The 23403-nt window shown below is 43.4% G+C and overlaps 1 protein-coding gene across 1 annotated transcript in view; it reads left to right on the forward strand.

Annotated features, from left to right (window-relative positions):
* Positions 1-1728: 1728 nt before the first annotated feature.
* Positions 1729-23403, forward strand: part of dnah9 (dynein, axonemal, heavy chain 9) — a gene marked incomplete at both ends in the record, with an annotated part of 139598 nt that continues 117923 nt past the window's right edge. Inside the window, 18 exons of the mRNA XM_079182856.1 lie at positions 1729-2079; positions 2860-3305; positions 6867-6997; positions 7168-7379; positions 10401-10634; positions 10809-10976; positions 11375-11491; positions 11584-11734; positions 12442-12556; positions 12760-12828; positions 14574-14700; positions 15152-15298; positions 19706-19814; positions 21085-21326; positions 21430-21565; positions 22445-22641; positions 22745-23001; positions 23219-23380. Coding sequence (XP_079038982.1) covers positions 1729-2079; positions 2860-3305; positions 6867-6997; positions 7168-7379; positions 10401-10634; positions 10809-10976; positions 11375-11491; positions 11584-11734; positions 12442-12556; positions 12760-12828; positions 14574-14700; positions 15152-15298; positions 19706-19814; positions 21085-21326; positions 21430-21565; positions 22445-22641; positions 22745-23001; positions 23219-23380 — 3371 coding nt within the window. The remainder of the gene's footprint in view (positions 2080-2859; positions 3306-6866; positions 6998-7167; positions 7380-10400; positions 10635-10808; positions 10977-11374; positions 11492-11583; positions 11735-12441; positions 12557-12759; positions 12829-14573; positions 14701-15151; positions 15299-19705; positions 19815-21084; positions 21327-21429; positions 21566-22444; positions 22642-22744; positions 23002-23218; positions 23381-23403) is intronic.

The raw sequence follows: 23403 nt of genomic DNA on the forward strand, positions 1-23403 counted from the left end.
ATGCAGGAGTCTGTCCCTACTTCTGGAGGCCTGAGTTGCCTGAGTTTTGCAGTAAACCAGGGTTTATTGTCTTTGTACGTGCAGAAGGTTCTGATGTAAGATGTCTCAGTGTCAGTGAGTCATTCAGGTCCATAGCTGCAGCGCCCAAAACACTCCAATCAGTTATTCACTATTAAAGTGAGACAAATATAGGCTAGGACAGGGGTCGGCAACCTTTACTATCCAAAGAGACATTTTGCCCTATTTTCCACCAAATAAAATTTGTCTGGAGCCGCAAAAGCTATTTGATGTCACAGTTTATAAAGTTTTATATATAGTATATACAAAAACTTTGTTGTATTTATGAAATTATAGAACAAGAATAAAGACACTTGTTGACATTTTATTGCTATTTTACGTGTTATAACAATATCAAACTCTTATGAAGAGGAGAGGAATCGCTCTTTGTCGCTCATCTCCAGCGTGATACTTTCAGCTAATGCTGTGTGTTTGTTCTGGAAGCGCTTTCAACTTTACATTTTTTTGTTACATTTCTCGCCACATATGAAGCATTCAGGTAAGCCAGCATCGTTGGCAGTGAAAGCAAATGAATCGTCCACGCAGAATGAAACTCTCTATTTTCCTCCGTGACTTTTCTTCTTTTTGATTTATCCATTGATAGTTTACCGAGGGGGGGCGGGGCTCTGCAGATCATGATCAGACAGATGTAGGGAAAGGCGCTCTACGATGTAAGACGTTGGTGGCGGACCGCGTAGCCCGATTGTTTTTGAATATTTTACTATTTTGCTCGACAGGGTTGGAATCCAGGTTGATGCGATCTTTCCATAAATATATTTTCTTCAATGTATTTCTTCATACGTGGCTGTGATGTAGTGCTCACCCCCGCAATATATATATGAGATGTGGCTTTTAGATCTCCAGCAATATGTTTGTGAATGTTTGACGAATCTGGCAACAGAAACAGAAAACAGCTGCTGCTGTTACGTGAACACAACACACCCACAGAAGGAAACCAGTAGGTTTAAAAACCAGTAGGACGTAACATCAGCAACCACTGCATGCCCAGTGTACGTGAATAGTCGTGATATTCGTGTTCAGGCGTTTAGGTCTGGACAAGATCATATCGAAAACAATGCTTAAAGCTGTGTGGACAGAGGACTCAGGGAGCCGCAACAGAGGGGCCGAAGAGCCGCATGCGGCTCCGGAGCCGCGGGTTGCTGACCCCTGGGCTAAGTGAATAAAAGCTGGGATTTGTATTGATTTAAAAGAAACTGAAATCCATTTGCTCTTATACTTTCCTTCCTTAAAAAACAATGACATTCTTATTTCACTTCTCTTTTCTCCTCTAACCCTAGCCGTGTCCTTGTAATTTCCTGTGGGTCATTTATGTATTCGATAGAATATGAGCTATCACTGCAATGTCAAGATGAGCAGTATGAAGATGCAGCTTTACATGCCACTGTAGTTTGAACATATGGTTATCGTCGCTTAGTGGCCACACTTTGACAACAACTTCCCCCTGAAAGTCAAACAAAAGACTGCAGCGGAACAATGTGTGTCAGTCCGCGGAAGACACACAGGGGGACGCCCGAGTCCCGGGTCAGCTCCTGGTCGCTCATGTCCCCTAAGCAACGGCCTGATTAATACAAACACTGCGTTACTATGGAGGCCGAGACACAATCAGTTCAGCTCATACACTGACCCGGGACAGCAGAGCGACCTGCGGACATGGAGGACTCACCTGCCGAGGACAGAAGACTGGACTTCATAGCGGATTATGTGCTGAGGACTCTGAAACTGAAACAGGACAAATGGCAGAAGTGCGTGTCCAGCGAGGACAACCGGCAGGTGCTGCAGGAGTTCCTGGACAGAGCCGAGCAGAGGACTCTGGTGGTGTCTGTGACCGCGTCCGGACTGCTGCAGCCCGCCGCCGCCTTCACGGCCGGCTCCAGGAACAAGTCGGTGTACTTTGTGAAACACAGCAGGACAGCGCTGCGGCCGGACTCCATGAAGCAGAACCTGGTCTACGGGGACTTGTCTTATGCTCCACTGGATCACTTTTCTGCTCTAGTTGAGGAGGTAAGCAGCAGGACACACTGTGTTAATTATTGCTGCATGCATGGAGGACTGGCTCAGTGTGCATGTGTCTCATCATGTGTTGTGAGTGAAAGTTAGACTGAGATTAAGGACTTTCACTTTTGTCACAAGGCCAAGTGTTGAATGTAATTTACACTGAATTATTGTAGGCATGCTTATGTACTCAACATGTACTTTATTCAAATAAACGTTACTTATACTTTGTCAAATACTGAACTCTATTCTCCTCTTACCCAGAGCTGTATTAGACATTGGTGACCTGATCCCCATCTGTACATTGTATGAATCACTTTCTCATTTGCAAACAGTTTGCGATAAGCCTATAGTGGTTAGGCCTATAACACTTTAAAATAGGCCATGTGATACATTAAATATATATATTTGGCTGATCTCATTTCTGTAGATCTGTGTTTTACATTGTGGCATTACTATGTTTACCTTACCACTGGTTTGTAGTAACTCATTGGATAACTTTTATTGACTTTTGACTTAAATTGTACTAGTATGAACTATTTTTAGATGAATTAAGCACAGATATGAAATGCAAAGTGCTGTACATGAATAAACAATAATTATGGAGTAATAATACAATAAACGTAACGCTACAACATGTGTAACACATGTATTTGACTTTTGTGTTCGTTAATTGAGTAATTTAAGTCACATTAATAGAGTTTCATTCATCCCTTTTAAAGTGAATTCTTAACGCAAAGCAAACGTTTTTCCATGTTGAGAAAACTCCTTTTCCTTTTCCTCCTCCAGGTTGTGGCCCCGCTACTGTCCAACAGTATGAACCACTCTGAATGGCCCCAGGTCATGTCTCAGGACATCAGACGCCACGTCCACTCCCTCAAGACCAATGTGTTTGTGGTGTCAGGCCAAGTCCGGGGCAAGACGCTGCTGCCTCTCCCTGCAGGTTCCGAGAGAGTAGAGCAGGCTGCCCTGGAGACAGATAAAAGGCAAACAAACACAGGAGACATAAAGGTTCATGTCAATGCATCATTCTTTCCCTCGTTGAAAGTAAACGGTTTCCTTGTGAAACTTCACAGGGGGGAAGGAGTGGATAAGAGCATCATTCACTCCTTGGAGTCAGCAGTGATTGAGTGGAGCCATCAGATCCGCGCCGTCCTGAAGAAAGACTCCTCTGAGGCCCTGCTGGAGGGCAGAAACCCCACACCACACACCGAGCTGCTCTTCTGGAAGAACAGGTCAGCACCTCTGTTATTACACACACTGAATATCCACTGGCAACTTCAGAGAAGCGCTTGTTCCAGTGCAGTGATTGTGTGAAAATAACACGTCCCTACAGGACCTCAAAGTAGAGAAGTTTTTGCTGGTGAAACTAATTATTTGAGATCCAGAACACCTGTGCTATCAAGTGAAAAATGTAATTTGGAGCCCAGTGCTCTCTTTTCATTTTTTTGTTGTACTTACATAGCAGAATCATGTCTTATGAGGCCAATATCCTCTACTTTTATCATTGTTTTTTCCTCTGCACTAATGTGATAAAAACGTGTTTGCTCTGCATCTGTTTACTACTTTAATATAAGCAGTTATGGACCACTCCGGTTACACAAACTGATAATTCAGCAAAGCTATGTTGTAATTTCTTACCAAGCAGAGATTTACTCACTGAATTAAAGTGCCAAGCAGTAAATATATTACACCCAGAGATTTCTCCCAATGTAATGGAGATGCAAATTTCAACAGCTCTCAAAGTGGATAGTTTCATCAGAAAAAAATGTTCCCATGAAAATAGTAGACCGATTTTCTATTCAGATTCATTGTATTGGGCACAGATTATCAAAAGAGAAGTTGCATTTTAAATGCTCTCTTAAAATGCTATGAGCATCACACATTTATTTCATTCATGTAAAAACCGACCAACGTTGAACATGCCTCAAATTGACAATGCAGGACGCACGCCCACAGCGACCTCACCCTGAACCAAACCACAGTTAAGCTCAACACATTTCAACAGGCAACACATTTAAACCCATCCCCTGCATCAGAATGCAATCCCCAGTATCGGTACACTGTGAGAAAGGCAACACAGAACTCACAATCAACGAATCAAAGGCCCCCATATCGCTCAATATTTTCACTGGTACCTTGACAGCGCTCCCCGCCAGGGACACATGGCCGTCAGACACAAAAGCTAAAAAAACCGGACTGCTCCAGACTGCAATCCACTCCCGGTTCCACCTGCTCACTGGGAGCAAAAACACAGGGAGAACTGAGACAGTCAGCCTTCCAATGACCTCTGCTCTTACAGTAATGGCATAGGTCACTCGCCTCAACCTGTTGCTGACTCCATGCAGCCCATTCCGGTTTATCACGGCGAGGACTGTGTCCCTCACCCCACCACTTACTTGCTGGGCAAAAGTTACTTCCATCCTGCCTGTAGTCAGCCTCATTCCGAGACCCGCACTCACGGCCACCACGGTGCGTCAACACACACTCATCAGCCAGAATAGCAGCCTCCGACGCCAAACTCACTTTGTGTTCATTTAAGTAAGTAGCAATATGACCGGGAACAGAATTTTTAAACTACTCCAGGACAATCAAATCACACAGGGCCTCATAAGAATGAATCCCCAATGAAGTACACCAACGACTGAAGTGAGTGGTTAACTCCCTGGCAAACTCCATCTGTGTCTGCCTACCAGACTTCTCCTAAAACCTGAACCTCTGGCGGTATGCCTCAGGCACCAACTCATAGGCTCTTAACACTGCAGACAGACAAATCAACTTTACTAGCAGCCACACTAAGGGCAGCGTACGCTTGCTGCGCCTTACCTGTGAGAACACAATGCAAGAGTAATGTGCGGTCAGCATCCGACCAGTCTCTACTCATCTACCCGCTCAAAAAGTGAGAAAAAAGTATCCAGGTCTTGTTCACAAAACCGAGGAACCAACCTCAGGTTATTAGCAACATCGAAAGCATGTGAGCCCAGAAAAACCAACAGAGACCTGCCCCATGCCTCCATCACTCAAATGCAACCTGCACTCTTCCAATTCAAGTCTTTTAATTTCTACTTGCAACAACAGCAACTTTTTACGCTGCTCAAAAGTTAACTCGGTACCATTACTTACCCCAGACGCACCAAACGTGTCTGAGGCGGAACCAACAGCCTGCAACTTAGACTGGAGAACACCCACTTCAACCAGATTTTCTTTTAAGAGGTTTTTCATGCTCTCCTTCAAACACTTATCCCCCACATCCATCTTGAAATGCTCAGCAATTTTCACCAACTGCTCTCGTGAACAACGTTCCAATAACTCCTCTGATGGAGCTCTTAAAAAGTCCCCAACAGAAGCCATAGCTTATTTTTTACCTGCCCGAATACACACAAAATGATAAGTACAGAAGGAAGAACCCTTTACGCTACTCCACAGCCAGAGATCAAACGGCCCATACACAGCCAAACATTACCGTAGTCCTGTCCCTGTAACTGCCTAACCAGAGACTAACTAAACTCCCCCCTAGTCTTCAGGTGCTACTTGTGCTGGGTACTTACGCACTAAAACCCGGAGGGCGACAACGAGCTGGTGGCCAAAAGAAGCAATTTATTTGGCTCGCCAAAAACAAGTAACCCAAGGTTAACATTACTTTACACAAACACAGAAACAACTGTGGTGAGCCAGTCAACAAAGATCTTCCTTTCAGAGAGCGCCGCTGCCAACTGGAAAGGGTATTTAAGGCAGAGCCACACCGGCACAGGTGAGGCTCTGCCTGCAGACGATCCTCCAATCAGCACCTGTAACAGATGAAAGACAACCGGCACCTAGTGTACGATAGGAGGAGGCTCGTCACAGGTGATACTGTGAAACCTCCCCATGATAATAACTGTGACATGGAAAAAGTATTTTTGACTGTCCAGAGTAAACAGATAAGACTTTATGAACAGTAAAATAGAAATCTCCACTGTGTGCCAGAGGATTTGACTGTAGCCAAACAGTAAGTAATATAATACTTATCTGTGAACATGTGTGACAACTTATCTGTCTGAAGTGTGGAAAAATACAGAATTTCATTTTTTGTTAGATCCTGACTGATCCTGTCCACATGTCGGGAATAATCCGTAGTTATAGAGGTTACTGCTGTGGTGCCACTATGGAGACGCTCTCATCGACCCTGCTGCTGTATGACAGCGACATATATTTGATATACTCACAGGGACGGATCCTAAAAACAAAAAGTGGGCCGATTAACGATTTGGCAAAACCCAGATAACATTTAGTTGTAAAAGACTTTAATCTAACCTGTTAGAGACTCTCTCCAAATGGCAAAAGAGTTGTATTACAATTTGTAATAGATGTGAATTTGTAGGCCAAACTCAACATACATGAAAGGTGTTTAGTGGCTTTGAAGAGGACTGTGTGTGCATACTACTCTCAACTAAAGCCCCACAACTAAAGCCAACCGTTTTCTCCAGTCTGTAATGTTTATGGACCAATATTGGTGCTCAGATGTGGAAAAAAGCCTGATGTGGAGACTTTGTCCTGTGTGCAGAGACAGTCTATGTAACCTATAAAACTATATTTGATTTGAGACTTGACGTGAGATTTGCTCATGCATGGTGAGAGACAGCCTGAGAGTGGATGTCCCATGCCAAAAACATGACAGTTGGCGACCCTGAAAACAGCTTGTGGTTAAGAACATAGGAAGGACTTTACACACACACATAGTGATGGACCTTAGAGTGCTGACACACAAACCAGTGGCCTTCTGCAAATGTGACAGAAATCTTTTTTTTCCTTTGAAGATGCGCAGACCTGGAGTGCATCCACTCCCAGCTCAAAGCCTCTAAGGTCAAGAAGATGGCGATGCTGTTGGAGGCTGTGGAGAGCAGCTATTCTCCTGCTTTTACTGACATGAAACAGGATGTGCTCGCAGGTAATGACACAATCTATGCACCTGACCGTATAAAGACATGAAATGAAGCCTGCTTTCTGAGGTGTAGCACATGCTTGGTTGAAGGGCTAAAGTGTGATTAATGATCTACCATTTACTTTTTCACAAGTAGTATTATGCGGTTGTATTGTGATCACATCTTCACTCTCCAGCCTTGGAGGAAGCAAAGGACATCTGCACCTACCTGAGGCCCCTGCAACGTCTGTTTGAGGACTTGGAGAGTGCAGAGTTTCCTGATGTGAGGTGTCATATCGGCCCTCTGATGCACACAGTGTGCCTGGTGTGGGCCAGCTCCAGATACTACAACACCCCAGCTCGCCTCCTGGTTCTGCTGCAGGAGACCTCCAACCTCCTCATACAGCAGGTCAACTGCAGTCTCAGTCAATTCCAAGACCTTGTTTCCCTTTAGTTTGATGTTTTGTGGTTACCATCTTTGTTGCTAATTAGTCATTACTGTGGGGTTTCTGAAGAGCTGTCAGCACAGAGTGGGTGGTACTGTTTTTTTTCTGTGGGTGTATTTCTTTTCTTTGCTCTTCTTGGTCATTGGCCAAATCCCAATCTCCCCCCTTACGGACTCACGGACTTTAAGGCGCGCTCCTGCAAAGTCCGTGAGGGTTTAGGGCTGTCCCACTGTCAAATCATTCAGTGTTTGAGGCTCTCTGCCAGACATTTCCAGCCCTTTATGAACCCTTTCTGTAAGTCAGCATAGGATGCTGACTTTGCCTCAGGGAATTACCCACAAATCATTGCAATGTGACGTTAAACACTGGGTAACCAGTGGACGCATGGAGACGTTAAAAAAACCCATTAAGGGTTAAAGATGGAACAAAAAACACATGAAATCAGAACATATTTATTTATTCATTCATCAAATATTTGATTTTGTCATTGAATCTGTTTTGATAAAAACGAGTAAATATATTATATGAAGTTACTTCTCATCTTGTGAGGAAAGAGCCTGAAGACGTTCAAATCAGGGAGTACAAAGTATAAAATAAATACGCACAATTATACATCATGTTTTTTGTCGTTTTCATAGTAACGTGATATGTTGCAGCAAAGTGCTGTCCCATTCGTCTTTAAACCATTTCAAGCCCTCACAGCCTCTCACACTCAACCACTCACCAGGTGACGTCAGTAAGTCCTTGAGGGTTCAGGGTTTGAGGTTTTAGGGGGGACGTTGGGATTGGGCCATTAAGTCTTTCACTGTCCATGCTACTGTGCCCTTGTGTTCGGTTTTTTAGAGGCAGACCCTTTTTTGCTGCCAGAAATGTAAAGTGAATCAGAACTTCTGTTCCTGGGCTATATTACACCGCAGGTCCCTATTTACAACCCTCCTCAAAGCTCCTCTCACCCTCTCTGAGGTGTGAACATAGGCGTTTTAGTACCCACAGTGCACATAGCAGACTAGACATAGCAATATATCTATAGAGCCAGGAGACGATTCAGGCACACACTCCAGGTCAAGAAATCACAACTCATCACTTTTACATTTCAGTTTGTGTATGTTTCAAACTAACAAAATATAACATGTTCATTTGTGAGTTTTAAAGGTTTTGGTGAAAGAAGGCTAGCTTTTTAAGTCCAGTCTTTATACTAAGCTAAGCTGGTTGTCTCCAAACTTGAGTACATGCTATCCATCTATGGAATACCTGTGGTTCCTCTGTGGTTCCTCTGTGGTTCCTCTGTGGTTCCTCTGTAGTGCCTCTGTGGTTCCTCTGTGGTTCCTCTGTGGTTCCTCTGTAGTTCCTCTGTAGTTCCTCTGTAGTTCCTCTGTGGTTCCTCTGTAGTTCCTCTGTAGTTCCTCTGTAGTTCCTCTGTGGTTCCTCTGTGGTTCCTCTGTAGTGCCTCTGTGGTTCCTCTGTGGTTCCTCTGTGGTTCCTCTGTAGTTCCTCTGTGGTTCCTCTGTAGTTCCTCTGTAGTTCCTCTGTAGTTCCTCTGTGGTTCCTCTGTAGTTCCTCTGTAGTTCCTCTGTGGTTCCTCTGTGGTTCCTCTGTAGTTCCTCTGTGGTTCCTCTGTGGTTCCTCTGTGGTTCCTCTGTGGTTCCTCTGTAGTTCCTCTGTAGTTCCTCTGTGGTTCCTCTGTGGTTCCTCTGTAGTGCCTCTGTGGTTCCTCTGTGGTTCCTCTGTGGTTCCTCTGTAGTTCCTCTGTGGTTCCTCTGTAGTTCCTCTGTAGTTCCTCTGTAGTTCCTCTGTGGTTCCTCTGTAGTTCCTCTGTAGTTCCTCTGTGGTTCCTCTGTAGTTCCTCTGTAGTTCCTCTGTGGTTCCTCTGTGGTTCCTCTGTAGTTCCTCTGCTGTTCCAATGTAAACACGGCAGAAGAGGTGAGGAGTGAGAGGACAGCTCCTGCTTTGCTGCTGGGGTTTGAAGATGACGATCAAATAGAATTTTCAAACTGTAGGTTTTCGAGCTGGCTGAAATGGCAACAGTCACATTTAATCAGCTTTTCCTAGCTAGTTAATGCTAATTATGTAAGATGGAGGAAAAAGCTGTTTTCACCTTACTAGAGAAACCATGTAAATGGGTTCTAAATATGCAATTGATAGTTTCATACATAATGTCATACAACAAACAGAGGCTAAGTTACATCGCCAAGATCCTTGTAGAAGATGTTTAAATACTGTGGTGGAAAAAAACTATTCAATAGTACAGAGTCCTATAATACTGAATACTGAAACAAGAAACATTGAGGAAAGAAGTCTGTCTGTTAAGTATTTATTCTCTGGCCAGAGAAGGCTTTCATCGTGATACAGACTGCAGCGCAGTCTGCAGAGGAATCAGCAAAGAATCCAGTTTCTGAGATGCTTATAAGCATCTCAGCACATAGGGTGGGGGAACATCAGGTATTTACATAATAACAATACAAAGCAGTTTCAAGCTCCCCATTGACCCCTCCAGTCATCTCCTTCCTCTTCTGAGCCTCGTCCCACAGAGACATCTGTCTTTATACCCTTGATTACCCCTGGGAACATTCTCTGGTTAAACTGCACCCCCATTGAGCTACTCCCTCTTATCAAAGCAAAGGCAGAGATACCCCATATGGTCCTGTTACCTCTCCTAGGTACACAATCATACGTCACATATATAGTTTTGTTAGTGAGTAAGGCACATAAACTAAATCTCAGTAGAAATGTACTAGCACAGGGAACATTCTCTATCACAATACAAAGAAAGAAGAAGAGACTACAGAAGGAGGTTCAGGTGGTGAGGAGCAGATGTAGCTAACAGCTGCAGTCTCCTATTCAGAATACAGACCAGTACGTCACTAGGTGGTTGGAGGTGTGGTGCCCAAGGACAGTTGGGCTTTCTTGATTATTATTATTGATTATTAGATAAACATGTATCTGTTACTATACCACTAACTAACCTTACTGCTCTTCAACACAAGGCCCGGGTGTATGTAGTCCAAGAAGAGGTTCTGAGAGGAGAGGTTTTAGAGAGTCTCTTGAAGGTGCAGACGAGCCTGGAGATCCTGCAGCTCTTCAGGACCACTTATGAGGACCAGAGGGCCAACCTGAGCCAGTACCAGAGGAACGGGAGCTCTGTGAGGCCTTGGGACTTTTCCCCACTGTTGGCCTTCTCTAGACTTGACCGCTTTATTAACAGAATCAGGACCATTAGGGTGAGTATGGAAACATTATGCATTACTCAAAAGGTGGGGAATAATTTAGGTATGTTGTATTTGGTTCAGTGTGAGGATTGAGATGCCAAAGTTAAACTAGCATATGTAAAAGATCAGACCTTTCTTTTCATTGATACTGCAGTTTAGCTTGATTAGCCTCCATTTTCCCCAAAGGACATCCTGTTGACGGCTGCAGACTTGCTGAAGCTCGAGAAATTGGAGATTGGAGGCGTCCGAGGCCGAGCCCTCAGCCAGCAGGTCCGGTTGCTCCACCAAGAGTTTGTGGAAACTTACAAATTGTTCACAGAGAAGCCCTACGACTGCTTGGACGTCAACAACAGGGTATGAAGGATGAGGATCACTGGGTTTTGTTCACTTGCCTGCTGGATAAAATAGGCTTTCATTTTGTACAGCAACTTTGACGGTCAGTTCATTTTTACAAAGGTTTTATGAAATACGAGATTCAGAACACAAGCTGAATACTACTACATGCTCTTTTTTTTTACCCTCCGCCCTGGTCACACCAGCGTTTGTGGAGCAAACTGTTGCTTAAGCAAGATGTTCCTGAGTTATAGCAAGAAAAGCAATTTACTCTGCTTGTAAGACCCAGTCAGTGCTCCCCGCTGGATGGCTTTGAGTCAGTGAGATGTGAAAATGAATTTGCTGTGCTGGCTCTGTGTTAGTGCGCACTGCTGTGTGCTGTTTTGGCTGTCGGTCTAGCTGAGCTATCTGCCCTGCAGGAGTATGAAGAAGATGTGAGGGAGTTCAAACTTAAGGTTGATGACACAGACCGACGACTAGGAGCTGTCTTCTGTCAGGCCTTTGAGGATGCCTCCGGACTGGAGCACGCCTTCAAGGTCTGAGAACTTAATCTCTCTCTGCTTCTCTCTCACACACATATATCCACACATATTTATTGAAAGCCCTTTCACTTATCTGACTTCTGCAGGTTCTGGATATGTTTGGTAGCTTGCTGGAGCGACCCTTAGTGGCCACAGATGCTCTGGACAGATACCCTCTCCTTGTCTCCATGTTTGAGAAAGAGCTGGACTGCTGTAAATGCCTCTACAACAAACACCTCCAGACTGCAGAGGAGCTGGGTGAGAGCCATAACAACGGCTGCATTTTACACACTCCTTCACAGAGAGACGCATGAGACAGCAACGTGTCTGCAGAGTGTGGTTGGGAGGTCAAACCTCTGTAGGCATACATCAACCTTTAGATTGTTTGGCTTAGGTATGAAGATGAAACAGCGTTGTCTGTTGCGTTTTAATTTTTTCCATTCACCTCCATTGTTTTGGGATGGAGGCACAAAAATTATAAAATGTGGGGAAATAATCTAAACTATCTGCATGAATTGATAGCTCTAGAGGTAATATGTTTTTGTGATTTAAGTTGAACCAACCCTTTTTGGTTTGAGTGACAGGGGGGCAGGTGGCCCAGAAGTTTAAAATTCTGAACTTGAACCACATTGTCCAAGTTTTGGGTCCAGTATTGTTCCATGCCATATCCATCTCCCCACAGTTCCTTTCACAGCTCTACTGTGAAATCAGAGTGAGAATGTTACTTTCATCTGTAGCCAACAGTAAGATCCATAAGTATGAGAGGGTAATTGAAGTCCCTCGCTGTCCTTTTACTTTGGTTGAATCCGTTAGGGCGGGACAACTCACTCTGTCATCAGTCTTATTTGTACATTGACTTGTCTGATCCACAAAATATCCAGCATAGCTCCCCCAATCTTCAACTTGGCTCAAGCTCACGGACTTTGTGGTTACTGACAGTAACTACTGATTGTTGACCTCCTCAGGTTGGACCCCAGTGAATAAGAATATGCCAGCAGTAGCTGGAGGGCTGAGATGGGCCCAGGAGCTACAGCAGCGCATCCAGATCCCCTTCTCCAGATTCAGACTCCTGTCCCACCCGTGAGTCTCCTCTCTGGGCTCCACCACCGCAGATTAAAACAAGAGTTTTGGGGTGGTCATGCATTTCCAGTGGTCTCTGTGTGAATGAGTCGCTCTGTGCACTGTTTGAAAGGTCTCATAAAAACAATGTTATGGAATATTGACACTGAAAAGATATTGGATATAACTTTTGCATGGGCTGTACAATTTCATCTTCTCTGCAGGTTCCTGGAGTCTGCAGAGGGAGCCAGGGTCACCCAGAAGTATGAGGAGATGATGCAACTGCTGGACAGGTGTGTGTGGGTCTTATCTCAGTGCATTACACTGTATGTCATCATGCTCAGATGTATGTGTTTGGGAATAAAAAGAACAACAAGGAAGATTAAACAGAATAGACAGTGACAGAATAGGACTGTAAATATCATAAAAGCCAACATGAATCAGATATTAGCTCTCTGACACGTCTTCCCCGGTTAATTTACACCAGGGCTGTGATGTTGTTTGTTGAGTGTATGACATTTATGAAGCAGCCCCGGTGGACTAGCATGTCGACATGCGGCTCAAGGCATGATTTATGTTCTCATTACTGCGCCGCTGCTCTGCACATTATTTCACAGGACTCCTATAATCCCATATGCTCCGTGCTGCTCACTGATGCCACGTGAGAAACAGCCTTTGAGACCACATCCAACATCAAAACCTGCTAGAGGAAGCAAAGCACTGTTTTTATGGAGTCAGAGAGACAAAGAGACAGAGATATTCCATTTCTATACTTTCCAAGAAAAGACGAGAACAATCCCACAACATGAGCGTGTTCTGCCTCTTTGCCCTTTGCTACAAGGTCACTTTAAGGTTACAACGTGACTGTGGAACAATCATGGCTAGTAAACTGAGATTGTGGATCCTTTTGAATCATCATTCATCATCATTTGTTTACTTGCTTGAGACCCAATCCTAATGTCATTTGTGCATCTTTAAACTGATGCATTGCATTGTAGGATTGGTAGCAGAAAATAATGCATGTGCCATGGCCATCACTTTTTAATTCTCATAATGAGAATTTGTTGCTTAGATGATTATTAGTGTTAGGTTACAGTAATTGTTCAAATTGAGGAAGGTTAAAGGTTAGGCAATCAATCAAGTGTAAGTCCTTACAAGTATGCTAACATAAGTGCCCAGAAGTATTTTATGAACGAGATGAGATGCGTGCACACACAGATGCACCTACACACACCCAGACAAACAGCCATTCGTTATACTTTGCGTGCTTAATATCACTCCTTCCCTTCATGTCCCCTCAGCCAGAGTAATGGAATGATGAACAACAGCAGTTCTTTGCCCTCAATTTACTCCCATCAGAAATTAGAGCCCTTGTTATGCTGTAATAATCATTGCCGCTGCCTCCGATGAATGCCTTCATTATTGTACATATTCCAGTCAGGAACAGGACGGGCATGCTCACTCATTACCCCCACAGACAAAATGCAGTGTGATTTATGACCATGACCATGGCATTTGATTGCCTCTGCGTCTGCGGTGCCACTATCAGGAAATGAAGCTCACAGCAGAAATCCAATAAGGAGCACACAGTGCGCACTGAAGGTCTCATCATAATCGTGGCTACAGTATTTACAGATTGATATAGCTGACATATTCTCTGTTCCCAGTCTCTCTCAGATGAATCAGCGTTTATCCTCACATTAACCCCCCCACGCCCATCTAACGCTCCTTCACTGCCTTATTGTCTGTGCGACATGGACGAGCCAATCACGCCTCTCATTCTCTTTACAACCTCGGGGGATTGGGATAATGTCTCAATCATATGCCTTTTAGCTGCTTGTTTTTTTTAAAACTTATTTTAACGTCCACAATGTGAACCGTTTTCACACCTAGTGAAATAGAAGTCCCAGCCATTTAATGGGAATATGAATTAATGTTATACCCTGGCAGAAAAGGTACAAATATTTCTCCTATGATAACAGATGATATTTCGTTTGCTTGTGGTCACACATTGTGTTCCCTGTGTTTGTTATTCCAGATACTCCACCAGCCTCTACGAGGCATGGACAGAGTCCGTGGGAGAGAGTTCTCTGTACAACCTCAACCTTCCATTAATCAGCAGGGACCCAGACACTCAGCTGATCTCAGTCAACTTCAACCCGCAGGTCTGAAGAATATAAACTGATCCACGACAGGCTTGTAATCCTCTCACATACTGTGGACAGGATTTGAGCGATTTATTAGTTTGGTGATAAATCAATATATGTCTTCCAGTAAGTGTCGTACCTGCCTGCAGCTGCACAAGAGTATAAATCTTTAAATAAAGTTAGTCTTTTTAATTAGTCGCATTAGTATATACATTTTTCATTCAAGGGGAGTAATGTTGGATCACACTAACATACATCTCATTAACCTGACTTTAAGTGGAACCAGCAACATCGGAACTGTAGTACTGAATGTTTATAAAATATATTTTTGTGTGAAATTGGGCTTAAAAGTAAATCATTGGCAAACACTATCGGCAGCCTTGGCTGATAAAATGTAAAACCCCAATTTGTTGTAAATGTCTTGATACGTCTTCCAGTGCTTCTAATTTCCCTTTCAACCTACTCCTAGCTGGCGTCTGTGTTGAGGGAAGTGAAGTACTTGGAGGCCAGACAGACAGAGGCCATACCTGAAACTGCGGTGCAGATCTACACCACCAGGGGGCAGCTGTGGCAGTACGTTGCCAACCTGGAGCTCACCGTGGGCCGATACAACAAGGTTGGCTTAGGTTAGGCTAAAAGCAGTATGGTATTCAGCCCACCTCCTCACACTAAGGCTGCTTCTGTGTGCTCGTGAAACGTTTGCTCTCAGAATTATCCTCAGCGCTTTGATTTCTGTTGTGCAATAACCCTGTCAAAATTATCCAACTGATGAAAAAATGCTTTGTTGAGGGTGTGTTCGCATTACTTCTTAGAGCGGCCCTGATAGTGCTAAAATTGAAGGTATTTGACCCATGATCCGTACAGATCCCCCTGACAGTCCGATACGCATGTGAACCTGAGAATTTGACAGTTCAGCCGTCATAGTGTGAAATTAAGTTTGATTGCCGATTGTTAACGGCCAATATTCAATAAAATATTAGTTGGGGAGATCGGCCATAATTCAGCCTGGGGTGGTCTGAATCAACCACGTCAGCTCATTGACTGCTGCACACAGAGAGTGAGCCAATAGCGTTCTAGCGCTGGCTAAGACTGAGGTGGTACACCCTGCATTCCTAACCCTTCTTCTTAATACATCGATGGTCTGCCCAAGTGTTTGGTGCGGGTCATATTAACACACTAAACAGCTCGTGTTACAGTGACTGACACCACTCCTAATCACACTGGCTGTGCCACTAACTTACTCCACTGACAAACAACACTGTCTGTTCCCCTTCAGCACAGCCGAGAGGAGGCCGCTGTAGCTATTACAGTCAAAGAAAAAGTATCGGTGGCGCACTGGTATTCAAAATAACTATACTTTTCCAAATTTCATGGAGAAAGTAATATTATATAGCCTTGGAGGGAGGAAGTGGATGAACCAGGTTAAAGAGCTAAACAGCTTCCTCTGTGCAGGGACCTTCTCTCATGTGGCAGTGGAGGTGATTCCTCCACGCCCAGAACTGTGGCAGCTGCATGCCTACCCGTTGATAGATCAAATTTAATTGGCATGGGTCTGCCCCAAAGTGTGGTGGCAACGACCCAGAATGCGAGCGCATCATCCACTGGAAGTCTATATGCCATTTATTGGACTATTGGCATTGTAGCAGTGGACCGAAAGAGTCCAGCGTACCCTCATGGGATTCAGTGTTGGTGCTTGAGGCTCTTTGTGGTCCCCGATTTGAGCCCATTAAGTCTGTAGATACAAGATTTGTTTTCATACAAGACTGCACTGCTTCTCACTTTGACCTCCGCAGGGCGGGAGGGTGACATGCTTTGTCTGTGCATCCCTGTTGTATCCAATTCCTTCTGTGATGACTCCAAGGTCACATTTACCCTTCTGTAGGGTACTTGCCTAAGACAGTCTAAAGCTCCATGGACTTTGAGCTCCTGATGTGCTACAAAGACCACACTCAGAGTGTACTTTATGTAACCATTTTTTGTCTAACCAGCGGTTTTCACTGGCTTGTGGAAGCTATCTCCACTGCATTCAATAAAGCGTTTTCATTGCCTCACGGTGTGAGGGTGCATTCGAGGGGCATGGCAACATCAATGACTGTGTTTAAAGGGGTATCTGAGAGTGAGTATCTGTGAGTATCTGTGCTGCAGCCAGTTGGTCATCACCACACACATTTGCTTTTACAGTGTGGATGTGACAGCCCGGCTGCTAATTCTGCTCCTTTGGCTGGGTCTATGATGCATTAGTGTGCTGGAGGTGTGACTCTGGTGGGGGCTGCTCTGCAGGGTGTGAATATATGAGTGAATCAACTGAAAAGGAACAAAATGATATGTCTATAACTTCAGTTCCCTGATGACCCCCTGAAACAAGGTACAACACCAAAAAGGTAAGATACATTTTCTATGACATCAGTGGTGGAAGAAGTATTCAGATCATTTACTTCAATAAAAGTAATAACACAGTGTAGAAACATGCTCTTACAAGAAAAAGTCCAAATTCTCACTTGTGTAAAAGTACAAAAGTTTTGGCATCAAAAGTAGTGTACGCATTACGCAGAATGGCAGAATTCAGGATGATATGTATTATATTATTGGATTCTAATCGTTGCATTAATGTGTTTATCACTTTAATGTTGCAGCTGGTAAAGGTGGCGCTCATTTTACTTTATACAGTATACTACTGAGTAGTTAAATCTATAATGCATCATAATTTTTTTAATTTATATTTAGTATTAATCTAAATCTATAAAGTAACCTAAGCTGTTTGATAGATGTAGTGGAGCAAAAAGTACAACATTGATTGTATTGGAGTAGAAGTATAAAGTTGCACAAAATGTAAATACTCATGTAAAGTACCTCATAATTTTACTCAAGTACAGTACTTGAGTAAATGTACTTAGTTACATTCCACCACAGTGAATAATCATGGTCCTTAGAGGATTTATCCTATTGACCATTAGTCTTTAATGCCACCCTCTAGGCATGTGTCAAACATTTTAGTTTGATATCAAAACCAACAGCTTAACATTTGCATTTATATATAAGATATCTGAAATGATATTGGCTTTTTCTGCTGTCTGATACTATACTAGAAATGTCAAAATCACAATATGGATCGGTTACATTTTACTCAACTACAGTGATTGCTGTGCATTCTAATGAAGAGACATATTTTAATGTTATTCTGACATTGTACTCATGAGTATGTGGATTGTACAGGATTTTTACAAAATGATTTCAATGGTAGAATTAGTGCATGAAATATGCTTCTCTTTGCCACGGACACATAATTAAATTGTTGATCTTAATGGGAACTGGGCATGGTGGCAAAATGGCAATTTCAATAATGTAGCATAAAACAAGAGCAATCACTGACGTAATTAACTTAGCCTCACAAAGGACAGCTCCCACAAAGCTCAACCACACGTATCACAGCTGCCTCAATGAGATGATTACATCTAAAAAAATACAGCACTTCATTGCTTCAGGTAGCTTAAAGTTCAAGTCCAGTTAAGTCATGACAACATGGAAAGATACGGAAACAATGACTTTAATGAGGATGACATCCCGTCTTGATGCTCGGGGCTTGAAAGGCCACGCAGAAGTTATACTAATATGATATTTCTGTAAACGCAAAACGGACCTATTTTTTAGGCCTCTGCTTGAAAATTGCATATCCATTCTAAAAAGAGTATATCTCTGCAACCACAAGGTCTATTTGAATAATTCTGGTGTTATAATAAAGGGAACACTTGTGAGATTTGTTCAGATGTGTAAATATCAGTATATATGTTACTGGTTAAGAGTAAATGAAGATGGGACACAGCACAAATTGAAAAGTTTCAGGTTCGCCTAAAATAAAAGCACTTACAGGATTATTATTTCTTTGGAATGATGCAGCTGCAGGTCTAAACCTCTCCCAAATCATAGCACAATATGTGAACAGTCTCTCTGCAAAGTTTGACTTTGATAAAGTGAAGCAGAACAAAATTAGAGAGGTTTTAGTACAGAGAGTTCAGGCGAGGTCTCCAAAATGGTCATTTTGGCACCATGTGTCATTAGAATTTTCTCATGTACCAAAATATATATTTCACTTGTATATCACTAATGGTGTTCAATACATCCAAATACAGCAGTTTGGCTTTATTTTGTAAGCCAGAATCCTCTCTGAGTCCTCTCTGTGTCTCTCTGCGTACTGGAGTTTATCTCGATGTCAGCCCCCTGTGAGTACGCAGGGCTCTATCTCAGCAACCCATTGGTCGATTTCAGTGATTGACACCTCATTTGAAGCGTTAGAGCCGATAGAATTTAGCTATGCCAACCGAAATTAGATTGACAGCACTGTTAGCCAATCAGAATCAGCAGGGAGCCGTCCTGCGAGACATGCTTGGTTGTGACGCAAGGCGATTCTCAGACTTCCTGCTTCGACTCACAGCAACGTAAAGCCCGGAATGATTTTAGTGTAACATAGGACGTAGGTCTAATGTATTTCTGTTTGGAATTACTGGGAAAATAAACATATTACGGAAAAACAGCAAAAGTAAAAGAAATTTTACAACTATCGTTTGATGAAGCGATTTCTGTTGTTGGTGTTCTTTGGCTCATATCTCGCTGATGCTTTGTTGAAGCTGGATTTTATGTATATGTGTGGAATCTGTGGAGTGTCTTTCTTTTGAGGTATCGCGTCTGCGTATTGCATAAAATACCACAGCGGTAGAGCCAGAAATGTAGCGAGTGGGTTGACTAGGTGGCGCTATATGGATTTTGATATTTGGTAATTCATTTAGTTGTTGTTTGAGTTTTGTTTGGAGCATGTAAAAACGGCTTACATATTTTTGTAGCCCAGGTTCTGTTGTTTAATCTGATGTGCAACATGCTTATATTCGTTTGTGATAAGTGCATTCTTTCCGACGGTATATGCTAAACTTTCTCCACAGCCCCCAAAAAAGGGGGCGCTCGGGCTTAAGTGTGGGAGCTGAAGATCTCATCACATCTTTCTATGTTTCTCTCTGCTACTCTTTGGCTGCAGGTGATGCACTCTGTGCTTGACGTGGAGCATCCTCTGGTTCAGGGCCAGCTCAGGGACATCGACGCTCAGCTCAAAAAGGCAGAAGAGTGTCTTACCTGGAACGGCCAAGGTTGGAACATTGATAATTATTAGATACTCTGGATCAATCAAAATAAGTATGATACAGTATGGGTGTAACGGTACTTAGAATCCCCTACAATAGCAATGTTAATTTGTGTGCACATAGCGTGACTGACTAGCACGCCACTTAGCTTCTTGTGCAACATGTTGAACTTTGATGCCGCGTTACGTGCATCAATCTACATACAATGTATTCTGCATGCAGATGCGTGCACCAGACAGTGATTGCTGGACTGTGATGGTTCAGCATGAAAACACAAATCTTTACAGCCTTAGATATAAGTGTTCATCCTTAAAATAAATGGTCCAGTATTTTTGTGAATATTTAAGATTAGACTAGGGCTGCAACTAACGATTATTTTAATAATCGATTAATCTGTCGATTATTTGTTCGATTAATCGATGAATCGGATAAAAAAACTAAAAACTAAAAAGCATTAATTTACAACCCAGAACTGACATGTACAGTGCAAAAAATCTTCAGGAAGTGCACAAACAGGTTGCTCCTTGAACATCCCTGAGCTGTTAAAGTAATACTTTGAAAAAAAAAATGGACTAATATCAGGAGTGGGGTTCAGCGGGTTACCCACGCCTCTCGGCGAAGGGTAGACACGCTGATCCACTCAGTGTGGCGCGCGTGCAGCCCCAGACATCTAAGGGCATCACAGACCTGTTGTTGCTCAATCTCGTGTGGCTGAACGCCACTCGTCCCTCTAAGAAGCTGGACGCCGACCGCACGGGGCCACATAACTAGTTAGCATGCCGGAGTCTCGTTCGTTAATGGAATTAACCAGACAAATCGCTCCACCGACTAAGAACGGCCATGCACCACCCACAGAATCCAGAAAGAGCATCAATCTGTCAATCCTTTCCGTGTCCGGGCCGGGTGAGGTTTCCCCCGGCCGTCCCTCTTAATCATGGACCCAGTTCAGAGAAAAACCCACAAAATAGAACCGGAGTCCTATTCCATTATTCCTAGCTGCGGTTTTCAGGCGAACGGGCTGCTTTGAACACTCAAACATCTCCGCGACTTATTGAGTGTAATCGCGCGACACAACGAACCGATAATGAAATTCGTTGCCAACTCTTTTAATCATCGATTTTTATCGATTTTATCGATTCGTTGTTGCAGCCCTAATTGCTTTATTAGTCTTGTTTTAGACACACACTCTAACACACTCCCATTCTATATTTGTCTATTAAATATTGTTGTTTCTTTTGACCTCTGATCCACCATCTCATCATCCATTACCCTCTAGGTGTTTGGCAGTATATTCAGGAGGTGCAAGACTCCATCTGTGACCTGGAGAGCCGACTCCAGAGGACCAAAGATAACGTGGAGCAGATCCAGAGCTGCATGAGGTCCTGGGCCAGCCCCCTGTTTGACAGGAAGGAGGGCAAAAAAGACGCACTGCTCAGTCTGGAGGACAGGGCCGAGAGGCTTGACAGGTTTTATAGTCTGATACGGTCCTCTGGAGAACAGATCCACTTCCTGCTGAAGGTGATTTAAAAAAGGTTTCCTCGTAGATTTGCTTTGACTCTGTTCTTACAGTCATTATATAATGGGGTTGAGATGATGACTGTCAGGTTTTGGCATGTCTTAGAGTAATCTGCAGCTGTTCAGATCCGAGCAGACCTCTGAGGAGTGGAAGGCCTACGTCGTCTACATCGACGACATGGTCATAGATGGATTCTTCAACAGCATCGAGTGCTCTCTCAAGTTCTTCCTGGATAACACGGGTAGGAAGGAGTGTAATGAACAAACAATACACAGTCAAATCCCCAAAGTACTATTTGTAGTGATGTTAGTGCTGTTACTACTGTTACTGTTACAGCCAGAATGTTGCCAGAAAACAAAAATTAAATATCCAAAAGGATTTCACAGCGAACTAAAGTCCTCATCAGCCAGCACTGACTTGGACAGTTTCCCAGCAGTACATCCTCAGGGGTTAAGGTGTCAATTGGGTGTCCGCCTGTATTTGCTCTAGATGTAAATTACATCTGGACTGGTTGCTGGCATGAGTTTTGTCAACCAGTTTAGATGGACTAGGATGTGATTCAAGATTTGGTGGATTGTTGCCAGATTCCTGCTGTATCCAGTTCTTCTTCCCCTCCTTATTGTACACGTTCTTTCACTCTTACTTCATCTGCCTCTTCATCCTCTCCCCTTGTGTGGGTTCAAGAAGTCTTTTCTGATAAGGAGGTTTCAGAGCTGACTGAACGGACTTGGGGGCAGGCAGTTCTTTCATTTTGCACAATCATTGTAAAATATTATTAAATAGATTTATTTTTATGTATTCATCTAGATTAGTTTCAAAGACTTTGGTTTACAATTTAAAAAAGGACTCAATGGAGAATCCCTTGACTACATGCTCTCACAGCTGCAGTATTACATTATGTGTGCCACATTATTATCAAGGACCCTCTCGTTATGTAAAATGTTCTTTGTGTCTCACACAAATCTATTTACAAAATCCCTGAAATTGATGATAAATGCAATAGGAATGACCTCTATGTTCTTATAAACACATTTCAGTCATTATGAGAAATCCATATGTTTTAATGTAGTAGTATTTCCACCACAGCTTCAACTGTTTTCAATTCCTTCCTTTGGTCCAGATCAGAGAGCGGTTTTGTTCCCGCTTTTTGAGGCTCAGCTGGATCTGAAGGTTCCTGACATGGTGTTTGCTCCATCTCTGGAGTTTGGGGCAGGAGAAGGTTTCTTTGAGCTGGTGGAGAGCCTCATCAATGATGTGTTTAGAATCTCCTCACTGGTGCCACGCATCGCACAGCACAGTCCCTTCCCCCACTACCAGGTACTGATGCTCTGATGCAGCCTCAACATCTAGAACTTCCCTGTCTGAAATGCAGATCACTACCATCAACATGTTCAAGAAAATGATCAAATGTTCCCCTCAGGCTGACATGGAGGACATGGCTGACCTGGCAGACATGCGTCATCTCCTTATGGCACGCGTAGAGCTCGTCATGGCAACTTGCTGCAAGTTTCGCAACTCTCTGGAGCACTACAGCTACCTGTATATGGATGACAGGAAGGAGTTCATACGTCAGTTCCTTCTGTATGGCCACATGGTCAGCAGCCAGGAGGTTTATGCTGATGACAGCGTCTCAGAGAGCCCACCAACACTGGACAACTTCAGAGAGCAGGTGGACAGGTGGGTGTTGGTCAAGTGGAAAGTGTGTGTGTGCTTGTGTGTTTCCGTGGTCATGTTTCTGGTAATCCCTCTATAAAGAGTTGGTTTAGGTTTTAGAATCAGTCATTTTGTTTTTGAGTGAAGATTGAGTTTAGGTTGAAGAATCGTAAAAATAAACATTAGGGTTAGGTTGAACTTCCCCTTACATGGCTGAAGTCTTTTTGTCATCATACTGCAGGTATGAGAAGATCTACAAGGAGGTGCAGGGTCTGGAGTCGGTGCATGTTTTCCTCGGGTGGATGAGGGTGGATGGCCGTAGCATGAAGAGCGTCATGCTTAACATCATCAAAAAGTGGAGCTTCATGTTCAAACAGCACCTCATTGACCTTGTGACCAACAGGTGAAGTACAATTTTAAAAAGTC

This window comes from Pholis gunnellus (assembly GCF_910591455.1).
Source record: "Pholis gunnellus genome assembly, chromosome: 21".
In the NCBI taxonomy this organism is placed as follows: Eukaryota; Metazoa; Chordata; class Actinopteri; order Perciformes; family Pholidae; genus Pholis; species Pholis gunnellus.